Genomic DNA, 25,113 nt, shown 5'->3' on the forward strand with positions numbered 1-25,113 from the left:
AAAAAAAACACTCTTCACATTTTGATTTCATTCCTTTTTTCCCAATACGGTAAATGTACATTTTATAAAATTGGGATCATATTACATGCAAAATTTCATATCCTACATTTTTCTCTAGTTATACTGCAGACGTTTTCCCATGTCATTGATAATATACCCAAACCATCATTTTAACAGCCAAGTCATATTATATCACACAACAATTTAACCTTTGCTCTATGGTTAGATATGCATTTGTTTCCTTTGGGTTGCTTTTTTTCTCTATGATTAATAACACTATGATGATCACTCTGAACAAAAATCTTGTCCACATGTTCAAGTATTTACTTAGGACAGAACTTTACAAGTTGTGTTACTGAGTCAAAGGCAATGTACTTTCCAAAGGTTCATGATCCATACCTTCAAATAAGCCCTCAAGAAAGTTTATACCAATTTATATTCCTAGCAACCATGTATGACAGTGCCCATTTCAAGATGTTCTCTCCAGCAGCATAAGATCTCTATTAATTATTATTAGTAGTAGTAGCAGTAGTATTTTTAGAGACAGGATTTTGCTCTGCCACCTAGGCTGGAGTGCAGTAGTGTCATCATAGCTCACTGCAGCCTCAATCTCCTGGGCTCAAGCAGTCCTCTTGCCTCAGCCTCCTGAGTAGCTAGAGCTATAGGCATGCACCACCATATTTTTTTTTTTAAAGTTTTCCTTGTAGAGATGGGGTCTCACTACGTTGCCCTGGCTGGTTGAACTCCTGGCCTCAAATCATACTTCTGCCATGACATCTTAAAAGTGCTGGGATTACAGGTATGAGCCACTGTGCCAGGCCCAGGTCTCTATTAATTTGACAGGCAAAAATAATACCTAGTTTTAATTTTGAATTTCTTTGATAAATAGTGAAATGATTCCTAAAAGTTTTTTATCTCTTAATAAGAATTTCTTTTCAATGACAAAACAGTCTGGAAAAAAAAAAAAGAAATTTCTTTGACTCAAAGCATCACATAGTGGTTTGAACAGTGTCACCTTGAAATTCATGTCCAACCCAAACTCCAGAATGTGACTTTAGATGGAAATAGGGTCTTTGCAGCTGTGGTAAGCTAAGGGTCAGTATGAGAGGTGACTACTACAATTTAGGGTGGGCTGTAAATCCAATGCAGGTGTCCTTATAACAGATGGAAAAGAACACAGAGACAGGGAGAAGGCCAGGTGCAGAGAGGCAGAGGCTGGAGTTACACTGTCCCAAACCAAGGAATGCCTGGAGCCCTCTAGAAGCTGGGAGAGAAGGAAGGGTTTTCCTTAGAGACTTCGGAGGAGTGTGTCCTGCTGACACCTTGACTTCAGACTTCTGACCTCCATAATTGAGAGAACACATTTCTGTTGTTTTAAAGCATCTGGTTTGTGGTCATTTGTTACGGCAGCCCTGGCAAACTAATATAGATCAGGTCTCATTTGTGGGTGGAATCCGCCAGCTAATGTATAGAGATGATACTCTTGTTGCATGTCCGTCTGCTTATATGTAACAGTGAGGCTACTCTGGGTTCAGAAAGAGCTATTGAAATGAGCATGTCAGGCCTGCCAGCTCCCTAGCTCAGCGCACCTGTGAGGAGCAGAGCCAGACACTCGGAGTAGCTCCACAAGAGGGTGCCAGGACTGGGCTGTGCTCCAGGGCACCAGGAACAAACTCATAAATCCATCACAATGCACAGGGACAGTCAGAGTAAAGGATCACATGGGATGACATGCGCAGCACACACATGACCCACCCATGTAGCTTCTCCCTGACCGCTGGCTCCACTGAGATCCCAGGGGCCCACAGGAGGCAAGGCAAGGCAGCCTCACACACATGGACAGCAGGCGGTTGCTTCTCTGTTGTAATACAAGGATTCCAGTCTCTGAGAAAGTTGTATCCACCTCAGAGAAGGCAGCTGTCATGTAGGTGTCACTGATTGGAATTTGTTACTTCCTATTAAATGTTAAACTCCTGGAATTTCTCTTTTTGGATGTAACCACTCTTCAAAGTTAAACCCTGACACTCAAAATGTGTTTTTCCTCTATCAAGGTTTTCCTGTGAGATCGGAAATGGGGGCCCTGTCAGTGGGGAGAAGGGCACGTGGGCATGTCCACACTGACCCACTGGAGTCGTCAGCCCTCCTGGGTCACACTCTTGGAAGCTCTCAGGTCTCGAAGGGGCCCGAGAGGGTCCCAGCTCCTAGGAAAGTGGCCTATCTGTCACTTCAGCACTTCTCAGTCTTCTGGGTTCCACACAGCATCACAATTTCAAAATAATTGCTGGGAATTGATATAGGGTTACCCAATTTCATTTTGGTAAGGGCATTTAAAACTCAGAAAAGACCTTAAACACTTTAAAAAAGTTTTTAAGCCTTCCATTGACATCATGATCATTTCATAGAAGAACATTTTGACTCTAAAAATTGTAGGAAGGCCATACCCCCAGAAGAAAGCATGGGCACTTATATGGGGTGAGTTTTGCTGGGTAAAGCACTCACATGTAGGCCTTGCTATCCTCAGTGTGTTCCAGAGGACAGTGACTCCATCCTGGATGGTGCCATCCACTGATAGTGCTGGGGAACTATGGCCTGCACCTCTCTGTCTCTCCTCCTTCATCCTCCCCAGGCGGGCCTGTAAGTCTCTGAGGCCTGTAAGTCCCCAAGGCCTTCCCAAAGCCAACCTCAGAGACCACCTGTCTTTTGGGATAAGAAAACAGACTGCTCTGATGGAAGGACTTTTGTTCTATAGATGTTAATCATATGCTTTAGGTGGCATGTCCCCCCTTTCAGCAACATCTGCACACAGTCCTTATCACCAAGTTAGAAGACTTCTCACCCTGTTTTCCAAAGTGAGCCGGGATGCTTCCTGCCGGAAGTTACTCTTGACTTCACTTTCAGTTTCAAATTGTTTCTTCAAGTGGTCACTGGCCTCCTGCATTTCTTGAATCTTATCAATCAGCTTCTCCTTCTCTTTGGTATGTATTTCATTTTGGGCTTCCATGGCCCTGAGAAAGGGAGGGAGAAATGGCTGGTATGAGTATGACCGTCATGGAGAAGTCGCTCACTGTCATAGCAAGTGCTGATATTTCCAAAGATGGAAGAACACCTTGGCCAATTTCTGTGTAAAGCAAATAGTATTCGAATAGGGGTGTCCTTCCAGGGGAAGGAAAAGAGACCAGGACTGGCTGGGATAGAAAACTGTCCATGGACTGCTCTAGTCTCCTTCACCCAGTAAGAGTTCCATTCTCCACCCAACCTCAGCCCCACTTACTGTTCCTATGGGACATCCACGCCCACCATACCCTGTGACAGCTAAGCAGTCATCCCCTTTGTGACCAGCCTGGGGACCAGACACTCACAAAGCCAGGGATCGGACAGAAGAGAGGAGGAGAGACCACGAGAAGAGTTCCAAAATGGTGCCTCACTCCTTTTCCACTACTTTGGGTCCTCATCCTACTGATAAAGTCACATGACTAAAGATGCTCTTGGGGATGTCAAGTGCCCATTTATTATTTTGGAAAAATAAGTGTCTCAACAAGTTGGCAACAAAACAGAACATTCTCCCCACAAGGCTCTGCCAGGGCACGAGGCCCTTTGTTGGTGTCGTGATGGAAATTTGGGGGTATTAGCAATGAAGATTTTCCATCAACATGGGCTTTTAATTCTTACCCTAAATAGTCTGCTAATAGAAACCGTTCTCTCTCACACACTCTTATCCGTTGTTTGAACAGATAATTCAAGTGCATGGTATAGCATTTCAAGGGTACAAGTGTATGCATACAGTGAAAAGTACATGTCCTCCCCTCCTCTGTGTATCAGTCACCAAGCCTGGAGGCAACTGCCTGGAGGCAACCAATGTTTTGTTCCTTAACAATCTCCCAGAGATGCTGCTGCTGCTGAGTGTGTTGTACATACACATATTTCTTTCCTTCCCATCAGAATAGCAATATGTCATATATATTAATTAGCATCTTGCTTTTTGGCATTAATAACACATCTTGGTATATTCTACAGTTTCAGAAAAGCATTACACGAGCATGAACTTGAGGTACACACATATTTACACTTACTTTCTTTGTGTTCCTTCTTCCTCTTGACTGCGATGTAACTGATTAGACAATTCTTCTAGTTTTCCTATAATGAGAAGAACTGTCAGTACTTTGGCGGGGGCGCATATCACTGCATTCTGATTTGGGTTTGGTATTGTTTTCAATTTTTAGAGGTCCTAAACTAGGGGTGTCCGATCTTTTGGCTTCTCTGGCTCATATTGGAAGAAGAATTGTCTTGGGCCACATATAAAATACACTAACACTAACAATAGTTGATGAGCTGAAAAACAAAATTGCAAAAAAATCTCATGTTTTAAGAAAGTTTACGAATTTGTGTTGGGCCTCCTTGAAAGCTCTCATGGGCTGCATGTGGCCCATGGGCTGCGGCTTGAACAAGCTTGTCTTAAACTGTATCCAGACAGAGATTAACTTTTATTTGGTCTGAACAATGTTAAACATTTTTAAACCATCATTTAAAAATTGTAATATTCCACATAAAAATCTGGATTCCTGGGTTTTCTTTAAAAATAGGAATCTCTAGCAATACTGGGCCCACATTCCCACTGGGCAACAATCAGTGGAGCTTGGAGGCAGCAGCCTGTTTATTTTATTGTTTTTATTTCAGAGACAGGATCTCACTCTGTCACCCAGGCTGGAATGCAGTGGCACAATCACGGCTCACTTCAGCCATCACCTCCCGGGCTCAAGTGATCCTTCCACTTCAGTCTCCCACATAGCTGGGACTACAGACGCATACTGCCAAGCCTGACTTATTTTTAAAAAATTTTTGGGCTGGGTTCAGTAGCTCACGGCTGTAATCCTAGAACTTCGGGAGGCCAAGGTAGGCGGATCACCTGAGGCCAGGAGCTCAAGACCAACCTGGCCAACATGGCGAAACCCCATCTCTACTAAAAATACAAAAAAAAAAAAATTAGCTGGGTGTGGTGGTGGGTGCCTGTAATCTGATATACTCAGGAGGCTGAGGCAGGAGAATCGCTTGAACCTGGGAGGCGGAGGCTCCAGTGAGCCGAAATCGCACCATTGCACTCTAGCCTGGGCGACAAAGAGTGAAACTCAGTCTCAAAAAAAAAAAAAAAAAAAAAAAAAATTTTTTTGTAGAGATGAGGTCTCATCATATTGCCCAGACTGGTCTCAAACTCTAACTCCTGGCCTTAAATGATCCACCCATCACCGCTTCCCAAAGTGCTGGGATTATAGGTGTAAGCCACTGCACTCAGCCTGCACCTCCTTTAAATGTCCTAAATACCTTCCCATATCTTTCAACTAGCCCCGTTCTCACATTTGTCACCTGCCCAGCCCCTTAGAGAACCAGAGTTTAAAACCCCTGAGTACAAGGACATTTCAATGTCATTTCCTGGGGTACAGGAAACCGTTTTCTAAAAGAAGGTTCATGAGGGTTTCAGTTACCTTTCATTTTCTCAGTTTGTTCACTCAGGCGGATTTCAAGATCTTGCTTCTGCTTCTCCAATTCTGAAATTTGCTGTTTAAAGTCTGGGATCATCTTTAGAGAAGAATTAGAAATATTAGAATATAAAATATTTTGATCTATGAACTTTAAAATCTCAGAAGCAAACTAAACTGTCTTGGTGTTCAGCCTGCGGAACATATAGCTGTGTAAAAGAGCTAGCCATGACATTGGACTGGATTAACATTTTTTTTTAACCTCAAAACCTATATAGTCTCAGGAAACACCAGTATGCTCAGAGGAAGCAGTACTCACACAGCTACGACAGGGAGAGAAGGATGTGTACATGTATAGAAATCCTATGCGGAGTTGAGGGAGGAATTAGGTGAAGAAATGGCAGCCAGCCCCTTTGGTCCAAGCCCAGAGCCATCGTCTCCTCATCTAGGAACAGGAAAAGCCATCTCAAAGGGTCCCACTGCAACTTTTGAATTCAAGGACATGCACTGCTCTGTTAGTGGAGGTCTGGAATCACCCAGTAAGTTTCTCAATCCTTTGTCCCTATCTGTATATTTCTTTAAATGTCCATCGCCTCCACCCCCCAGTTAGGTTAAAACAGGGTTTTTTTCCTTCCCCAAGTTTATAAACACGCTCATTTTAAAACTGAGTGGCTGAGATCCAGGCCTCTGAAGTCTAAATGAAGAATACAGATAGCCCCTGATTTACGATGGCTCAACTTACTATTTTTCGAGTTTGTGATGGTGTGAAAGTGATATGCATTTAGTAGAAACCATACTTCAAGTACCCATTCAACCACTCTGTGTTTCACTTTCAGTATAGTATTTGATAAATTACATGAGATATTCAACACTTTATTATAAAAATAGGCTTTGTGTTAGATGATTTTGCCCAAGCGCAGGCTAACGTAAGCATTCTGAGCACGTTTAAGGCAGGCTGGGCTAAGCTACGATGCTTGGTAGGTTAGGTGTATTATATGCATTTTCAACTTACAATACAATACTTCCAACATACGATGGGTTTATTGGGACATAGCCCCATGGTAAGCTGAGGAGCATCTGTACTTGTTTGATTGTGCAATTGGGTCTCACTGCAAATTCCTCATTAAAGTTTCATCCAAGGAATAAACAAAGATGTAAAGGTCCCCCACTACCGTTCCCGGTGTCCACCCCTGGTCCTCAACTGCTGCTACAGCCCCGAGATTTCCTAACACTCCCAGTTTAGGGAGGGGAGGGGGTAGTAAGGAAGTAGGGGAGCAGCAGTGAGGCGGGACAAGAATGCTGTGAGAGCGGGGTGTCCTGGAAGCCAAGAGAACAAGGTGGAGAGGGCAAGATTAGCATCGCCAGAGGTTGCTGAGACACTGGGTTAAGATGAGGGTGCAAAAGAACCCTTAGTGCTCAGCTCCGTGCAGGCAGAGTCAGCCAGTGGTGGGGGCACACGACAGAATGGTGTGGTGGGCAGTGAATGGGAGGTGTGCGGAGGGAGTATGCCTAGAGGGTCTTTGTAACTCCCCAAAGAAATGGGTGATGGCCACAGGAGTGTGGGGTTAAGACAGAGATGGCTTTTTGAGTGAGGAGATTCCTAAAGCATTTCTCCAGGCCAGTAGGCATGAGTTGGAAGAAAGAATGAGACAAATGCAGTGGCTAGGAATGCACGTCATGGAAGAGGAAGCCCTTGAAAAGGTGAGATTTGAAGGCTGGGCATGGTAGCTTATGCCACTTTGGGAGGCCGAGGCAGGCAGATCACGAGGTCAGGAGTTTGAGACTAGCCTTGCCCACATAGTGAAACCCTGTCTCTACTAAAAATGCAAAATTAGCTGAGCGTGGTGGTGGGAGCCTGTAATCCCGGCTACTCAGGAGGCTGAGGCAGGAGAATTGCTTGAACCTGGGAGGCGGAGGTTGCAGTGAACTGAGATCACGCCATTGCACTCCAGCCTGGGCATTAGAGTGAGACTTCATCTCCAAAAAAAAAAAAGGTGAGATTTCAGGCATGAGGACTGGCCTTCTGACTAACTCCTGTCTCAAGAGCTACCCTTCAATTTTGTGGTCACTTTCCCAGGGGTTAGGGCTTGATTTAAATATACAGACTTTAAAACATACACACTTACGCACACACACACACAGTCACAGCACCTGCAGCCATCCTGTGGTGAACACACACACTCTTATATCAGAGTGCTCTCTGGTCTGCAGTCATTTTATAGTTTAATCACCAGACCGAGTTATTTCACTTCTGGAAAAAGTAATTTATATCCACTCTTTTACTGCCAAGAAACTGAATTTGACTCCACTGACAAAGAACATCTCTAGTATGATGGCCACGACTGGGGCCCCTGGCTGAGACCATACCATGTTCTCTGATGTTAGCCTGGTAACTTCATGACGGATGCTTTCATTGATGTCATTTTCTTCTCTGAATAACTTCTGCAGGTGGTTGATTTCTTGACTTAGATGCACCACTTTGAAGTTCAAAGCTTCAATCTCCTTTTCATAGCAATCCTTCTGAGACTGGAAATGGCTCTCCAAAACACTATTAAAGGAGGGGTCGAGAAATAAACCACATGGCCTTTGTTCTGCTGTACGTACTGCTGGGAGGCAGTTATGAAGACCCACAACAAGAGCCGTGCACGAAGTACATCAGGTTTACTTATGCACTCATGGTTACAGGCTACAGAATCAGGAATGCCTAATTGTAAAATCTTCTAGCTAGTTAGGAAGCATTATGTGGGGGTTAACATGTAGTTAACAATGAAGAAAATTTTAGAAGTTATTATATTTTACACTCTTAATAGTTTAAAAAATACTGGCCAGATGCAGTGGCTCACGCCTGTAATCCCAGGATTTTGGGAGGCCAAGGTGGGCGGATCACTTGAGGTCAGGAGTTTGAGACCAGCCTAGACAACATGGTGAAACCCCGTCTCTACTAAAAATACAAAAATGAGCCAGGTGTGGTAGCGCATGCCTGTAGTTCCAGCTACTTGGGAGGCTGAGGCACGAAAATTGCTTGAAACCTGGAGGTGGAGGTTGCGGTGAGCCGAGATCTTGCCACTGCACTCCAGCCTGGGTGACAGAGCAAGACTCCATCTCAAAAACAAAACAAAACAAAACATGTTCTGTATGATACTACAGTTGTGGATACGAGTCATTATACATTTGTCAAAACCTACAGAATGTACACCAAGAGTGAACTCTAATGTAAACTATAGACTTTAGGTGACAGTGGCGTGTCAGTGTTGGTTCACCAGTCATAGTAAACACATCACTGTGGTTTGGGAAGTTGATAGTGGGGGAGGTTGTGTGTGTGTGGTGACAGGGATATACGGGAACTCTCTGTATTTCTGCTCAACTTTGATGTGAACCTAAAACTGCTGTAAAAAATAAAGTTTATTAATTTAAATAAATGCAGCACATGCCTCAAATTTAAATGTATCTACGTATCTCTGGCAACATTAACTAACTTATTTGATAATCAGTTTTCACTGTATGGGTTATGGGGTTTTTTAACTAGGCATTTTATCCCACAAAGAGATTGCTCTTCATGAATAAGCTAATTACTTACTTCTCAGAAAAATATTTCTAGTGGTTATTCCGTCATTCTACTATAAGGAATTTGTGTATCAATCTATGTAAGGTAAACTTTGGATTTTCCAATTGTCTATTTATTATCTCTGAAAAATAAAGAAGATCCCTGAGGAGAATTTCTAACCGTGTTGCTTTCTTTAGTCCTTCATAAGCAAACCAAAGTTCTCCATCCTCATTTAAATGTTCCAGATCTTCCACAGAGAGCCTGCAAAATAAGGAAGATAAGAAAATCTATCATCTCTGTCATGTTTTACATGTTTACATGTCTTAAAATGTTTGATAATGCAAAAATGATTACCTGCTTCTTACATCTTCAATGTCATAGCTTTCGAGAAGTTGTTTGGTGATCTCTGACATCTTTTCTGAAATTGGAAAGGCAGAGTTGTATACATTACATTTGTGGATGATTTATCTTTTCCCATTCCCTTTCCAGGGCCCAGTTTTCTAGCTTCACAGTCTCCAGCTAAATAACTTACCAGCTATCCAATCAACCAACTAACCAATCTTCCAGGTATTCAACCAACTAGCTATTCAACCTATCAACTAAGCAATCTACCACATGTCCAACCAAATTCATACCAAAGGACACGTTTCCTTAGCAGCGACACAGTTATGATAAATTCAGTCTGCACCCATGGACTAAGAGACTCATATTTTTATTACCTCTCATTTCCCGTTTTTGTGACTGCACATGTTTCTCCACATCTATCTTCTGTGCCTGAAGTAGTTCTATCTCTTTTTCGAACTCAGAGATTGTCTGAATCACAGCAATGATGGAATCAGGTAAAGAAAAAACAACGATTATGCTTTATATAAGACAAAGGGAACACAATTACAGCGTCGCGTGTCTATGCAAGACATCCTCACTGCAGTTTCTTTCTTAGCTAAAATCTTGTAAAACCATCACTGCCCACACAGCTTGGCCTTGAAGCATACTTAGCTATTCAAAATGCCAGATCTAATGGGTTGTATCAGCAGAATTAACTTCCCTGGGCCGGGCATGGTGGCTCACACCTGTAATCCTAGCACTTTGGGAGGCTGAGGCGGGTGGATCACCTGAGGTCAGGAGTTTGAGACCAGCCTGACCAACATGGTAAAACCCCTTCTTTACTAAAAATACAAAAATTAGCTGGGCATGGTGGCAGATGCCCATAATCCTAGCTACTTGGGAGGCTGAGGCAGGAGAATCACTTGCCCAGGAGGCAGAGGTTTTAGTGAGCTGAGACCGCACCATTGCACTCCAGCCTGGGGAACAAGAGTAAAACTCCACCTCAAAAAAAAAAAAAAAAAAAAAAAAATTAACTGCTCTGTTACATAAAGAAAAAAAAATACCTACTATAAGCTTGGGGTGGGGTGGGACAGGGGGAAGACTGAGAAAGGTAAAATCACAGGGGCTAAAATTCTCTTTTAATGGATAATAAAATATTGAGTGTAAGGACATGGGCAAAGTTGCCACCTTCATAACTGTGGGTTTTGGCTTCAGCTCGGCTTAGATGTGGAGCAGTAGCAGCGACTGGTGAGTCCAGGAGGTCTGGGAGTTAGCTGGCTGTTGGGAAGGAGGTGGCCTGGGCAGCTCTGGTTGTGGTGAAGAGGCAGTATTCTGCCTTTATTCTCCCTTGTGAGCTCAGCTTGAATAAGAATCACAGGTCTGTGCTTTTGCTTTTGTATCTAAGGGAGATATAAGGACTTTCAGGGACAGCAGAGGTGAATAAACTCTCCTTGATATTTTTTCAGTTATCCTGAGTATTTAAGGGCTCCAGCCCCTGTTTCTACAGAGAGTAAGCAGGAGAATCAAACTGATATGTGCTGAGCACTTTACCTAGAAGACCTAATCCTCCTAACATGCCTACGAGGTAAGTAGAGTGACCTTTTCTCAATCAGCTAACAGCAGCTACGTTTAACTGAAGGCTGACTGGCACGTTCAGGGTCACATACCAGGTTTATGAGGGACTCAGGACTATCCAAATCCTGAAGGCCATGCTTTTCTTTGCAATGTTTCAGTAAATGTTCCAAGTCAGACTTGCATTTACTTAGGCTTTTAAGACTGACTGTAACACATATAACTTGATGATGATGAGTTATTTTCTTTGAAAACCAGAGTAGGCTGGGCACGGTGGCTCACGCCTGTAATTCCAGCACTTTGGGAGGCTAGTGCGGGTGGATCACCTGAGGTCAGGACTTCAGGACCAGCCTGGCCAACATGGTGAGACCCTGTCTCTACTAAAAATACAAAAAAAAATTAGCCGGGTGTGGTGGCAGATGCCTGTAATCCCAGCTACGTGGGAGGCTGAGGCACGAGATTCGCTTGAACCTGGGAGGCGGGTTGCAGTGAGCCAAGATGGTGCCATTGCACTCCAGCCTGGGTGACAAGAGCAAAACTCTGTCTCAAAAAAACCCCAAAAAACAAAAAACAAAAACCCAGAGTAATTTTTTTTTTTTTTTTTGAGACGGAGTCTTGCTCTGTCACCCAGGCTGGAGTTCAGTGGTGCAATCTCGGCTCACTGCAACCTCCACCTCCCAGGTTCAAGCGATTCTCCTTCCTCAGCCTCCCGAGTAGCTGGGACTACAGGTGTGTGCTACCTCACCTGGCTAATTTTTTTTTTCTTTTTTTGTATTTCTAGTAGAGACAGGGTTTCACCGTGTTAACTAGGATGGTCTTGATGTCCTGACCTCGTGATCCGCCCACCTCAGTCTCCCAAAGTGCTGGGATTACAGGCCTGAGCCATCGCGCCCAGCCCCAAGTAATCTTAATAGATCACACTGGAGAGTGAACCAGTCTTAGCTACCAAACAGGAAGTGAGTGACATCTACTGGTACCTCTCTGCAAGCGCAGTCTCACAATTTCCTGCATTTAAGATACAGACCTCAGACCTCAGCCAGATGACAGGACTCCCACAGAGTGACTGACATCAGGCTCATGTGGCTGCTAAGAGTGAAGCAGTCACAGGAATGAAAGTGACCCTTCCTGATCATGTGGTCTGACCTTCTACTTTTAAACAATAGGGGACGGGGCCCAGAGAAGACAGACATTTCAGCTGTGGAATTCAGTGGCCACCCGGATGCAATTCCAAAAGCTCTTCTAAACCACGCATGGCTGGTTCATGACAATTACAGAGAATATTTCCATGATCCTACAAATACTCTACTAATATGTATTTCACATATTTAGTAGAAGCTTAAAAGCTTTCCAACTTAATGATGAAATGTCTTACATTTAAGAACATAGGTACACTCAGGTTTAAGTTTTCTGGTAGGGAAACAATTCACTTAAGCCTTGATTGTCCGAGCATGGATCATTACTTCATCCATTCATGCATTTTTCTCAAGAGCTTTTTATTAAATTGCCCAGGAATATTTATATATTTTTAATGATAACTACAGGTAACAATTTTTTTTTTTTTTTGAGATGGAGTCTCGCTCTGTCGCCCAGGCTGGAGTGCAGTGGCGCGATCTCGGCTCACTGCAACCTCCGCCTCCCAGGTTCAAGCAATTCTCCTGCCTCAGCCTCCTGAGTAGCTGGGATTACAGGCACCCGCCACCATGCCCAGCTAATTTTTCTATTTTTAGTAGAGACAGGGTTTCACCATGTTGGTCAGGCTGGTCTAGAACCCCTGACCTCATGATCCACCTGCCTTGGCCTCCCAAAGTGCTGGGATCACAGGCGTGAGCCATCGCGCCCGGCAGGTAACAATATTTTTATGTATGATTATGCAGTTTTAAAAATTCTATGTGATTTTTCCTTCTCAGCTTTATAAAAATTTACTTTAAAAATTCTACCATTAATTGACAATTTATAGCTTTATTGATGTTATAATTTATGAATATAATATGGAATAATTCAAGCTGATTAACGTTATCACCTCAAATACTTGTCACTTTTTGTGGTGAGAACATTTAAGATTTACTCATAGCAATTTTGAATGTACAATATGCTCTTATTAACTACATTCACCACACTGTGCATTGGATAATTGTCTTAGTAAATTTTCTAATAACAGTTTAAATGAAAGATTTTGATAATAAGGTAACTTAACTTTAATGCAGGTGTTTATAGATTTATAGTGATGGATTATATAATAAGGATTCACCTCAATTTACAGTCTAATTTGGGAGTATTCTCTACATCGACATATTTAAATAACTTTACATAAATGTAATTTCAAAAAAGTTAGAAAGTTGACTTTTAAAATATGGAATACAATGATTGCTAAATCAAAGGCAGCCTGGAGGTGCACAGTTGGAAGGACTGAAGGAATCAGGCTCCAGTTGCCTGTGGCCTTTACACAGATGCTTTTAGCTGTCTAATCTGTGGGAACTTGGAATTGCAATCAAATGACATAACCAGAGGGCGGGGCTGAACGTGAGAGCCGCTCTACCTTGACCTGCTTGCTCAGGCGGGCCACTTCGGCCTTCAAGCCATCAGAAGTGACCTGCTCCTCCTCCACCAGGTGTTGGAGTTGCATCTTCTCATCCTTGAGAGCTTTAATTTCTTCTTTCAAAGACTGAATCTGCTTCTCATAGTCTTGTGTTTTCAGTTCAAAACTTTTTTCAAGAAGCCTAGGCAGCAAAAGAAGAAAATAATTTAGAGCTGAGCATAGTGGCTGAAACCTGTAATCCCAGCACTTTGGGAGGCCAAGGCAGGCGGATCCCTTGAGCCCAGGAGTTCGAGACCAGCCTGGGCAACAAGAGAGACCCCTGTCTCCAATAAAAATATAAAAATTAGTCAGGTGTGGTGGCGCACGCCTGTAGTCCCAGCTACCCAGGAGCCTGAGGTGGATGAATCGCTTGAGCCCAGGAGGTCCAGGCTGCAGTGAGCTGAGATCGTGCCACTGCACTTCAACCTGGGTGACAGAGTGAGACCCTCCCCATAACACCCCCTAAAAAAGAAGAAAATAATTTAGAATTGTCTCTACAGTCTTTACTTTGAATTAGAATACATAGTTTTGAAAACAACAGGAGGACACAAGTTAATTAGAACCTACTGTGACAGTTCCAGCAGGTAATGGCCTTATTTGTAGCAAACTGTTTCCTTTTCCCTTAGGTTAAAGGCAACTTCTTATACCTCCTGATCTGAAAGGTATGGCTTTACAGTGATCACGCACAGGGCACACTAGCTAGGGAGGCTGAACTTAAAAGACACACTGGGTTCTGGGGCACTGTATTCCCAACCCCCCGGGTTCCATGAAATCCCCTGGAAGGGCCAGTTTCCTTCAGCGAATACCTTGGCGTGCTCTGCTAAGTCCTGGCTCCTTCCTCGTTCCAAGGATCCTGCTGGGGGTTTGTTTGATCCTAAAGAATAGAGCTATCTGCTATGTCTAGCCCTTCAAAAATTCTAGAATAAATGGCAGCAAATCCACAGGCCCAAAAGTGCATGTAAATCCAACTGCTCTAGAAGGTTGCTCAATTAAAAATTGATGATTAACTAAGAAAATAATTGAAAAGAGATACATAACCTAGACAAGCCCAACACAGCCCATAGGGGCCCTGAAGCAGTGCCAGGAGCTCTATGAGTTTATTAAATCATTCTACCTGCTGAGCTGTCATTTCAGTTCCTTTTATAACTTGCTTTTATAGCACAAAGGGAAAACTCTGAGAAAGACAGCCACATTCCTAATAAATTTGTTTGATTTCTTTTTTATAGATTTTTTTTTTTTTTGAGATGGAGTTTTGCTCTTTTACCCAGGCTGGAGCGAAGTGGCGCAATCTCAGCTCACTGCAACCTCCGCCCCCCGGGTTCAAGTGATTCTCCTGCCTCAGCCTCCGAAGTAGCTGGGATTGTAAGGTGCCCATCACCACACCCAGCTAATGTTTGTATTTTTAGTAGAGATGGGGTTTTGCCATGTTGGCCACACTGGTCTCAAACTCTTGACCTCAGGTGATCCACCTGCCTTGGCCTCCCAAAGTGCTGGGATTACAGGCGTGAGCACTGCACATAGCCTCTTTTTTCTATAGATATTAACAAACTTTGTTTCCAGGTTTAAAAAAAAAACTACAGTGCTCCCAAGAGACCAGCAAAATGCCTTTGAAAAAGAAAAAGGCAACCAGAAGTCTTCCTTTTTTTTTTTTTTTTTTTGGAGACAAGGTCTCACTCTGTCGCCCAGGCAGGAGTGCAGTGGTGCGATCTCAGCTCACCGCAACCTCCGCCACCCGGTTTCAAGTGATTCTCCTGCCTCAGCCTCCCAAGTAGCTGGGATTACAGGCATCTGCCACCACGCCTGGCTAATTTTTGTATTTTTCGTAGAGACGGTGTTTCACCATGTTGGCCAGCCTGGTCTTAAACTCCTGACCTCAGGTGATCTGCCCACCTCGGCCTCCCAAAGTGCTGGGATTACAGGCATGAGCCAGTACGCCTGGTCCAGAAGTCTTATGTAAAAAGAATCTTAGACCCACAGCCTGAGCTGGTCAGGAGGGTGCCCACAGACTGCAGGCCTCTTGGAGCCTCCTGCGAATTGTGACAGGGGCCAGGAATTCCCCACTTGGCTGACCAGGGACTAAACCAAGCTACAGATGAGTGCTAACGAGGAGGCAGAACACGGGCCTAAAAAGGGTGAAGAGTTTTACTCCCTTCACTGGCCTGCCTCACCCTGACCCAGTTAGGACTGCAAACAGCCCAAAATGACCTGGCCTCAGCCTGGCTCTCCAAGCCCCCTGCTTGAAATGATCACTCCCAAGTGGTCCCTGCATGTGGATAGATGCCGAGAGCCGAGCTCTTCTCCTCACATTAAAAACTCATCGACAATTATATTTTTCTAGGTAAATGAGTTAATTAGACATATTTAAAAACTGACGGAGGATCATGAAACACTTCATATATTTGTTAACTCCTGGAGCGATTCTGTGATATTCCCTCCTCTCTTTACAATCCTACTTCCTCACCCAGACCCAGGCTGTCCTGCTCACTGCATGGGGAAGTTTTGTATCCTACCACCACAGGCAGCCCTGAGCTTCCTAGCCCCCAAAAGAGATGTGCCAAGAATGTTCTATCTCTTTCCAGGACCCTGCCATGCACCCCAACTTTGAGATCTAAAAACCTTTGACTCCTTAAGAGAAGGGAAGCCCAGATTGGAGTCCTTGGAGGTTAGCAAAGGGTTTGCTATTGAGATAGGAAAGGTGGGCTGGTACAGTACAAGGTCAGGCACCTGCCTTAATTTCTGTGAGGTGCATTACTTACCTTATCTTTTGGGATAAAAGACAAACTAACAAGTACAATACGTGGGGAAGGAAGGGAGGGAGGTTTATTTCCTAGGCAAGAATCTTAATTCTTGGATTTGGTGGAAGTTGAAGGTGGTGGTAGTCTCTGAATTTTGCACTGTCTTAGCAATAAAGTAAAAAAAAAAAAAAAAAAAAAAAAGAGAGAAAAGAAAGAAAAGGAGAGGAAGGAGAGGAAGGAAAGGAAGGGAAGGAAGGGAAAGAAAGAAAGAGACAAGGAAGGAAGGAGAGAAAGAAGGAAAGAAAGAAAGAAAGAGGAAAAGAAAGAAAGAAGTTAATTAATTCCTGGTGCTCCACTGTACCCACCCAGCAGAAGCTTTATGGACTACACTAGAATGTGTTCAGCATCTGACAGTACACATTGTGGAACTTAGCTCTCATAAATCTCTAATCTCACTTCCTAAAAACAGTCACACCCCACTTTCTTGTATCTGTGTCTGCTATATGCAAACTGAGATGGAAAATATAAAACAGCACAGACAGAAGAAAGAAAGTAGCTTTAAGGCAAACTAGATTCCATACATTCTTTGTCGTTCTTCCTTTTGTACATCATCAAAGAGCTGCTTGGTGAGGTTGTCCATTTTTTCTGTAAAAAGAGAATGCTTTTTGAGATACATCTGCCAAATCAATGCCTTGATTGTTTCATGTTATGTTTAAGAAAGTGAGAATGTCAGGACAATCATGTGATGTTTATTATTAACAGGACTTACAATGAGAGTATATATATACAATGAGAGTATATATAGCTCATTTTTTATAAACAAGAAATACAGATAAGGGGGTTTCAAAATAATAATTCTCACAAATTTGTCAGGTTGGAATTATCAATAAATAGTTTCATTTATAGTACTTTTATTGGTCTGTTATTTATTAAAATAGATATATTGGCTTTGAGACAATGAATATTATTAAAAATAAATAGAAACCCTTTGGGAAGAAAATGGTCCATTTGTGACAAGGTTTCTCAGTCTTGGCACTATTGCTACTTTGGGCTGGATAATTCTTTGCTGTGGAGAGGGGGCTGTCCCATGCATTGCAGAATTTTGAGCAGCATCCCTGGCTTCTACCCTCTAGAAGCCAGTAGCACCTCTGCTCCAGTTGTGACAATCCAAATTGTTTCCAGACATTGGCAAATGTCTGGGGGTGAGGTGGCAGCAAAGCTGAGAACCACTCATCTGTGATAACCAAGAAAATAATCAAGTGTCTGTCTTTATCTGGGAAAGAGGAAGTACAAAAAAGGCAGCTGTTAACACTGAAATACAAGAGTCGCGAACACAAAGTCTGCAGGCCGAGCGGCAGGACATTCCATGGCTATGACAACCCCACATTCCCAACACACCCATATGCCACAGGGTCCATCAAAATGGGAGAATGGCAGTGCAGCCCCTCAAACGGTGATGTCCCTATTTGCACTGAGCTGACATCTCATCCTTCAGCTCTACCTCACCTCTGAGCCCCGCACCAGAAGGAGTCCTCGGGGTGCAATGTTGATAGCAATTCTCCAAATTACTTTTTTTTTTTAAGCCAACGGATAGTTTGTCTAACGTAGTGCCAAATGTTTCTGAATCAAAATGACTGCTTCAGAACATTGTAAGGCAGCCAGGAAATACTGGGGAAAATGCTCAAGCTTTAATTTAGAAGCCAACACGTTTTATGTAACTTCAATTTTCAATTAACCAAAAGCATTGGCTTTAATTCTGGTGCTTACCATCTTAGGCCATTTGCAGATGGGCTAAAGAAGCTGCTCGAATGTGATTTACTTCTCAAGAGGAATGGGATTATGTCCATGTTAAGTTAGAATCTCAAAAAGGGGAAACAGCATTTGATAGCATCCCTGGGTCTTAGGTCACAAGCATAGGTAAAGGTTGGTGCTGTTCACAAAACACTGTTTGCCACGTCGGGGGAGGCGCACAGGATAAGCAGTTTATAAATATTACGTTGAAAGTTTTCACGGCCTTTTTGGAAGAGGATGTAAAATTACTCACCCAAACATGACATGGTCTCAGAAACATAATTTTCAGGTTATATTCCTGAGAATTTAAATGCCCTTGTGGGAAATTCTATTTGAAATTAGGGGGGAAAAAACCCAAAACAACCACCCAAGAGGAATGTGCTGTAATAAAAAGGGTGGAGATGAGGAAACCCTTTCCTAACTCAGGTTCAAGGTTTACTCCCGGACCTCTGACATGCTCCTGTTCATCTCTGACACTCACATGGCTTCTGTGCCCACACCAGCAGCCCTACAGAGACAGGGTGGAGGGCACACAGCACCTGGAACGGGAGGGCACGGCCTGCTCCTCGTCAGTGCCTGCACAGCCTTTCCTGCCCCAGTGCCCTGGTGTTAGGCTGTTTACTCCCTCTTCACCAACATTCGCTCCTCCCACTCTCCGCCCTGAACTCCCAGGGCTCTGCGCTCCTCTGGGTCCCATCATATCCACCATTTGCTGGGCTGGAGGTGCGTGTAGAATCCCCAGGCTTGAACCCTCATGTTCCTGCTGCCCCCATGTTGGAGCTCAAGGAAGAGATCCCTAAGCAAGATCACTGAGAGTGGTGATTTAAACTATCTGGTCAGGGACCACCAGGCTCTGTTGCCTGTTGCCTTTTCTGGGGTACAGCAAGTATTGTCAAGTTGAATTTGAGCTGAAAAGCTCAAATGTATAGAGCTAGGCTAAGTGTAGCTGTTCCATACCCCTAAAAGGAAGTGATACCTACTGGTTCCAGGGTCTGCCCTTCATTCAGGGCAGGACAGTAGCAGAGGACATGGGTGTCACTTAGGCTAAGTAACTCTGACAGATCGGAATTTTTTCTGCAAATCTTTGGTGAGCACCAAACATGACTGCAGCACTGCTCTGAGTGTACATCAGGATTACCATAAAGGTTTTCTAAAATTACAGATGTCTGAACCACCTCTGACACCACCACACACCCATGTGCACGCAAAGACACACACACCCATTTCACGATGCAAAAGTCCCGGGCTCATGGTCCAACCATCTGTACTTTGCAAAGGGCCCAGGAGGTTCTGAGGCACAGAAAGGAAACGCTGTGCTGTCTGACAAAAGACAGAAATAAAATAGACGAATCTGCAGGGCAAAGTTACCACGACTTAAATATGGCTATTCCTTGTGAGCAAAAATTGCCTCACTAAAGTGTACACCAGAGACCCCTGGTTCTAAAACTGGTCAACCCCAGTATTGTTTACTGAGTGACTAAATCAGTGAATGTCTAGATTTGAGTCCCCCGAGCTTTACCTTTCAACTCTTCAGTCTTCTCTTGAAGCTTCAGCTGTATTTGTTCTTTCTGTGTTTCCAGTTCTGAATTACGCTTCTGAAGCTTTGCCAATTTCTAGCAGAGGGAAGGGGGAAAAACAAACTTTTTTGAAAACCTCACTTCAAGTTATCACCATTGCCTTTCTTGGCAAAAAGATGTATATTCTTAAATTAGTTTATTTTTTCTCAGCTCCTGTCTATAGATAACAGCGAGCACCAGCCACTGTAAGACGCTGCCATTAGTTTCACATGCAAGAGCTCAACGTGACTTCAAAGGTGACACTATTCACGACCTGGCCAGCAATGACTGAAACAAGGAGAAAGGACACATCCAAGTGCTCCTCAATGTCAAGGACATACCTCTTCCTTTAGCCGAGCTTCTCAATAGCCAGGGGACTTTATATATCGAATATGCTATGATTACACAGTTGATGGCATAAAGGGGATTCACACTTTGCAACTGTTAAGACTCAGGAAGGATGTGTGAGCACAGCAGGATTCCTGTCATTTCAACTTCTCCTGGTGAAGTGTCTGCTGGGCTGGCAGCAGGCCCCGTGGTGCTGACTGATGGTGACTGGCAACTGGCGATGCCCACGGCAGCAGTGTTGGTGCACCCAGCACCGGGTCATGGGGAGGGCAAAGGGATGTCTTCTGGGCCTCCAAGCCACCAACCCTGGGTGCTAGGACTTTGAAAATGCAGCAGAGGCTGGGTACGGTGGCTCACGCCTGTAATCCCTGCACTTTGGGAGGCCAAGCAGGGGTGGATCACTGGAGGTCAGGAGTTCGAGACCAGCTTGGCCAACATGGTGAAATCCCACCTCTACCAAAAATACAAAAAATTAGCCGGGCGTCGTGGCGCATGCCTGTAATCCCAGCTACTCGGGAGGCCGAGGAAGGAGAATTGCTTGAACCTGGAAGGTGGAGGTTGCAGTGAGCCGAGATCGCACCACTGCACTCCAGCCTGGATGACAGAGCAAGACTCTGTCTTAAAAAAAAAAAAAAACAAACAAAATGCAGCAGAGTGGATGGTAATAAAGATCACCTTCTTAGAACACACTAGCTCACACTTTTGCAGGGACTCACCATAGGCATTTGGCTAAAGTATTTCATCTGATGATTTTATTCTCACGACAATTCTGTCAGTCCTTTTTTGTTATTCTTATTTTTTTATATGAGGAAACTAAAATTCAGAGAGGGTAAGGGACTTTAGCCAAGGCTGCCCAGCCAGACAAAGGCAAGATCTGAATCTAGGGCATCTGGTTTTTATGCTGACTGCTCTTCTCACTACACCAGAGATGAAAACCCTACCCTAGCTTTGCATCGCTGTTCAGGGGAAGACATTTCCAGGGCATAGACCTTAAGGACAAGTGATAGGAAACCAAGGTCATCCTGGAAGAAAGGGAAGCAGCCAGCCAGGGCTCTTTGGGCCTGTCATCATTTTGCAAAACTTGAAAGAAAGAGAAAACCTATGTTGCATTTCTCTCATTATTAACCTCCTCCCTTCTCCTAGACTGTAATCCTCTGATCTCGCTTTTCCTAAAAGGTAGGCTCCCTTTGGTAACGGAAGTTGATAGCAAAATCTGATTTGCTCTGCAGAAATCCACTTCATAGGAAAAGCCTGCAGCGCTCATCTTTTCCACAGAGAGTCTGTGTATTTCCATCCCATCTCACACGCCCGCAGCTGACCTCTTCCACAGCATCCCTGTATCTCTTCCCCTTCTCCTCGTAATTTCGCCTGTGAGTGGCTGCTCTTTCTAGTTCTGCTTCCAGCTTCTGAATCTTTTCCACATCCCCAGCTCGAAGAGCAGCCAGGCTGGTCAGCTTCTCCACCAGCCCATGGTTTTCTTTGTTCTAGAGAAAAGAAAATTCAGATGTTTAGAGGTTTATCCAAACAAAGATGCTGTTCCATTTAATTCGTATAGCCTTTGACACAGCATCCAAATTTGAGAGGTTGCTTTACACTGATCACACTTATCACTGCACTGACATTTGTTAGCATCTTCTTTGTGGTGAAACAGTATGGCAGATTGTGCTGGGTACACATCTTCCCAAACTGGTGGCTATTTTAATGTGGGAAGTTTCCAATTCTGGAAAACCAGGACAACCCTAGTGTTATGAACTGTGCCCCCCCAAAATTCATTTGTTGAAGTCCTAACCCCTGAATTTAGGAATATCACTGTTTTGAAGACAGGGTCTTTAGAGAGGGAATTATGGTAAAACCAGCCCTCAGGGTGAGCCCTAGTCCAATAAGATTGGCGTCCTTAGAAGAAAAGGGGATTAAGACACAGACACAGGCATGGAGGGATGATCATGTGAAGACAGAGGGAGGTGGCAGCCATCTACAAGCTAAGGAGAGAGGCCTCAGAAGAAACCAACCCTGTCAAAACCTTGCTATGGGACCTCCAGCCTCCAAAACTGTAAGACAGTAAACTTCTGTTGTTTAAGCCACCCAGTCAGTGACACTTTGCTATGACAGTCCTAGCAAACTAACACACCTAGGACAGAGCTCAGGCAGCATCGGGACTCCCACCAGGCACTGCTCCTGGCCGGCCGCGGCTATTTTTAAGTGCTATTCTGCACAAGCTTTGTAGCATGCAGGCTTGTTACACAACAGCACAATGAGGGAAACCCCACCAGACGCCAAGTCTATTTGTTCACCCACTCACCCTTTCATTCAGGACCCCTATGATATAGCTTAAGGCTAAGTTTAAAGCTCACCTTAGGAGAGCCTGAGGATTAGTGGAAACAGGCCTGGGAGTGAGTTTTACGGATCTGGACACTGTGTGTTCCATAGCCCTCCCCACCAGCTGAGAGCATATGGATGTTTCTTTTCTTCTCTTTTCTTTTTTGTTTGTTTTTTGAGATGGAGTCTCAGTCTCTGTTGCCCAGGCTGGAGTGCAGTGGCGTGATCTCAGCTCACTGCAAGCTCCGCCTCCCAGGTTCACGACATTCTCCTGCCTCAGCCTCCTGAGTAGCTGGGACTACAGGCGCCTGCCACCACGCCTGGCTAATTTTTTGTATTTTTAGTAGAGACGGGGTTTCACCATGTTAGCCAGCATGGTCTCGATCTCCTGACCTCGTGATCCACCCGCCTCAGCCTCCCAAAGTGCTGGGATTACAGGCATGAGCCACCGCGCCCAGCTGGATGTTTCTTTTCTTTTGTTTTTTTCTGAGATGGAGTTTTGCTCTTGTTGCCCAGGCTGGAATGCAGTGGCGCCATCTTGGCTTACCGCAACCTCTGCCTCCCAGGTTCAAGCGATTCTCTTGCCTCAGCCTCCAGAGTAGCTGGGATTACAGGCATGCATCACCACGCCCGGCTAATTTTGTATTTTTAGTAGAGATGAGATTTCGCAATGTTGGTCAGGCTGGTCTCGAAGTCCCAACCACAGGTGATCCGCCCCCCATGGCCTCCCAAAGTGCTGGGATTACAGGTGTGAGCTACCACGCCCGGCCTTGGATGTTTCTTTTCATACCAGTGGGAATGGTATGGGGAATCTTCCCAAACTAGGCAGGGCTGCAGCTAGACCCTAAGGCACCTGTGGGAAAATTAGAAATGGCAGCTCCTCTGAGCTGATGTCATCCCAAGGCAGCACGCTTGGCATGTGGACAGCATCTTTGAGCAAATTAGGAGGTACCTTTGCCTCAAGGCAACACAGCTTCACACACGGACACCTGCCTTGGCAAGTGGAGCCAGGCTGGATCTCAGCCCCACCTGCCCTCTGAGGTAGCACACTTGTGCAGTACACAACCTAACCACCATAGCGACCCTTTACAGTGTACTTCTGTTTCCTAGCTCAGGTGGTCCACGTAAACTGAACCTCCTAACATGGGCATAAATTTTAATAGCACAGCTAAGGAACTGCTCCAGAACAAACTACAGCCATGTAAGAAAAAGTAAATGTAAAAGACACACTATGAGCACTTACTTGATCTTCCAGCTTTTTCTGCAAACGCTGGACCCTGTAAGTAAGCTGAATATTAAGCACGAATCGTCGGATACTCTGGAATCTGCGTCTGGCCAGCCACGCCCGTGCGTATTTCTGCAGGATTACAGCCTTGTGTTCCTCCAGCATCTTTAAAACAAGGTTTTGTGAAACATAAACTGGATCCCAACTGCTTCTCTAACCAACTCCTCCAACACTGGAAGATGCAACTACCACAGTGTAGAAAATGAGTTTCTTCTTGTCAACCTGCAGAGACGTATTACACCTAGACTTTTCAAACAATAACCAAATCCTACCTGTAGCAGGTGTGTATGAACAGACACTCTCATTCTAGAACCCCCTGTCTCCAGGAAGGTCTTTATGCAGAAAAACAGTCTTACTATTGTTGGTAAAAAATGGTATGAGAAACCCGTGTCCCAAGAAATTGGTCTCTGCCATAACTTTCCTTTTTTCTTTTCTTTTTCTTTTTTTTTTTTGGAGAGACTAGTTATTTCAAAAAGATACTTGTCATATTCAGCATCAAAACAGTTGCACTAGGGCTGGGCCTATGGCTCACACCGTAATCCCAGTGCTTTGGGAGGCCCAGGAGGGAAGATCGCTTGAGGCCAGGAGTTCAAGACCAGCCTAGGCAACATAGCAATACCTCATCTCTACAAAAAAATTTTAAAAATTAGCCAGGTGTGGTGGCACGTACCTGTAGTCCTAGCTACTCAGGAGGCTGAGGCATGAGGATCCCTTTAGCCTAGGAGCTCAAGACCAGCCTTGGCAACATAGAGACTCATTCTCTACCAAAAAAAAAAAAAAAAATTAGCTGGGCATGGTGGCTCACGCCTGTGGTCCCAGCTACTCAGGAGGCCGAGATGGAAGGATTGCTTAAACCTGGGAGGCTGAGACTGCAGTGAGCCATGATTGTGCCACTGCACTCCAGCCTGGGCAACTGAGTGAGACCTTGTCTCAAAAATAAATAAATAAATAAATTTTTTTAAAAAGGTGATTCCAGGAGTTAGCCAGAACGAAACCCCCCAAAATATACTGTTCAGGTTTTCAGCTTTAAAGTATCTTTGGACAACTTTACTTTTTCATCAGAAGTGACCGAATTAAGATTGTGAAATCTCTAAGACCAAACTTTTGTCCTATCTCAACCCCTTTCCCATCCACTAACAGGATGGATCATGCACCCCTTATGTTGAAGTGAACACTTATTGCTTTCTGGCCTCCTTGAAAGAAAGAAAATTATTTTTTTGCCATATGAAACTCATCTCATCACCCTTTTCTGAGTCTAAAGCTGCTGCCTCTAAAAGAGCCATCTCATTGTGCTTTGTATTAGTCAGTGCTGGAGAAATCTTGAAGAGCTTATGTAGAAAACTTGTTCAATTTCATATTACTTTGAATTTGTTTCTTTGGAGTTGGACACCCTGGACATCCCATCTGGCTGGGAGAGCTCTCTACAGTCTGTGGGGTGGCAGTGTGCTAATGTTTTTTTTTTTTTTTTTTTTTTTTGAGACGGAGTCTCGCTCTGTCGCCCAGGCTGGAGTGCAGTGGTGCAGTCTCGGCTCACTGCAAGCTCCGCCTCCCGGGTTCACGCCATTCTGCCTCAGCCTCCCGAGTAGCTGGGACTAC

The 25,113-nt window shown here is 44.3% G+C and overlaps 1 protein-coding gene across 4 annotated transcripts in view; it reads right to left on the minus strand.

Moving 5' to 3' along the window:
* The window catches only part of MYO5C (myosin VC), a 105,080-nt gene that overhangs the window by 27,196 nt on the left and 52,771 nt on the right, over nt 1–25,113 (minus strand). For all 4 annotated transcript variants that reach the window (XM_024232524.2, XM_054531489.1, XM_054531490.1 and 1 more), the window contains 12 exons: nt 23,476–23,622; nt 21,236–21,400; nt 19,532–19,625; nt 16,803–16,866; nt 13,448–13,628; nt 9,735–9,828; nt 9,370–9,433; nt 9,196–9,276; nt 7,839–8,019; nt 5,478–5,571; nt 4,071–4,134; nt 2,837–3,005 (listed from right to left, as the gene is read on the minus strand). In XM_024232524.2, the coding sequence (XP_024088292.2) occupies nt 2,837–3,005; nt 4,071–4,134; nt 5,478–5,571; nt 7,839–8,019; nt 9,196–9,276; nt 9,370–9,433; nt 9,735–9,828; nt 13,448–13,628; nt 16,803–16,866; nt 19,532–19,625; nt 21,236–21,400; nt 23,476–23,622 (1,398 nt within the window). The remainder of the gene's footprint in view (nt 1–2,836; nt 3,006–4,070; nt 4,135–5,477; nt 5,572–7,838; nt 8,020–9,195; nt 9,277–9,369; nt 9,434–9,734; nt 9,829–13,447; nt 13,629–16,802; nt 16,867–19,531; nt 19,626–21,235; nt 21,401–23,475; nt 23,623–25,113) is intronic.

The sequence above is a fragment of the Pongo abelii genome, chromosome 16 (genome assembly GCF_028885655.2).
Source record: "Pongo abelii isolate AG06213 chromosome 16, NHGRI_mPonAbe1-v2.0_pri, whole genome shotgun sequence".
Taxonomy (NCBI): Eukaryota; Metazoa; Chordata; class Mammalia; order Primates; family Hominidae; genus Pongo; species Pongo abelii.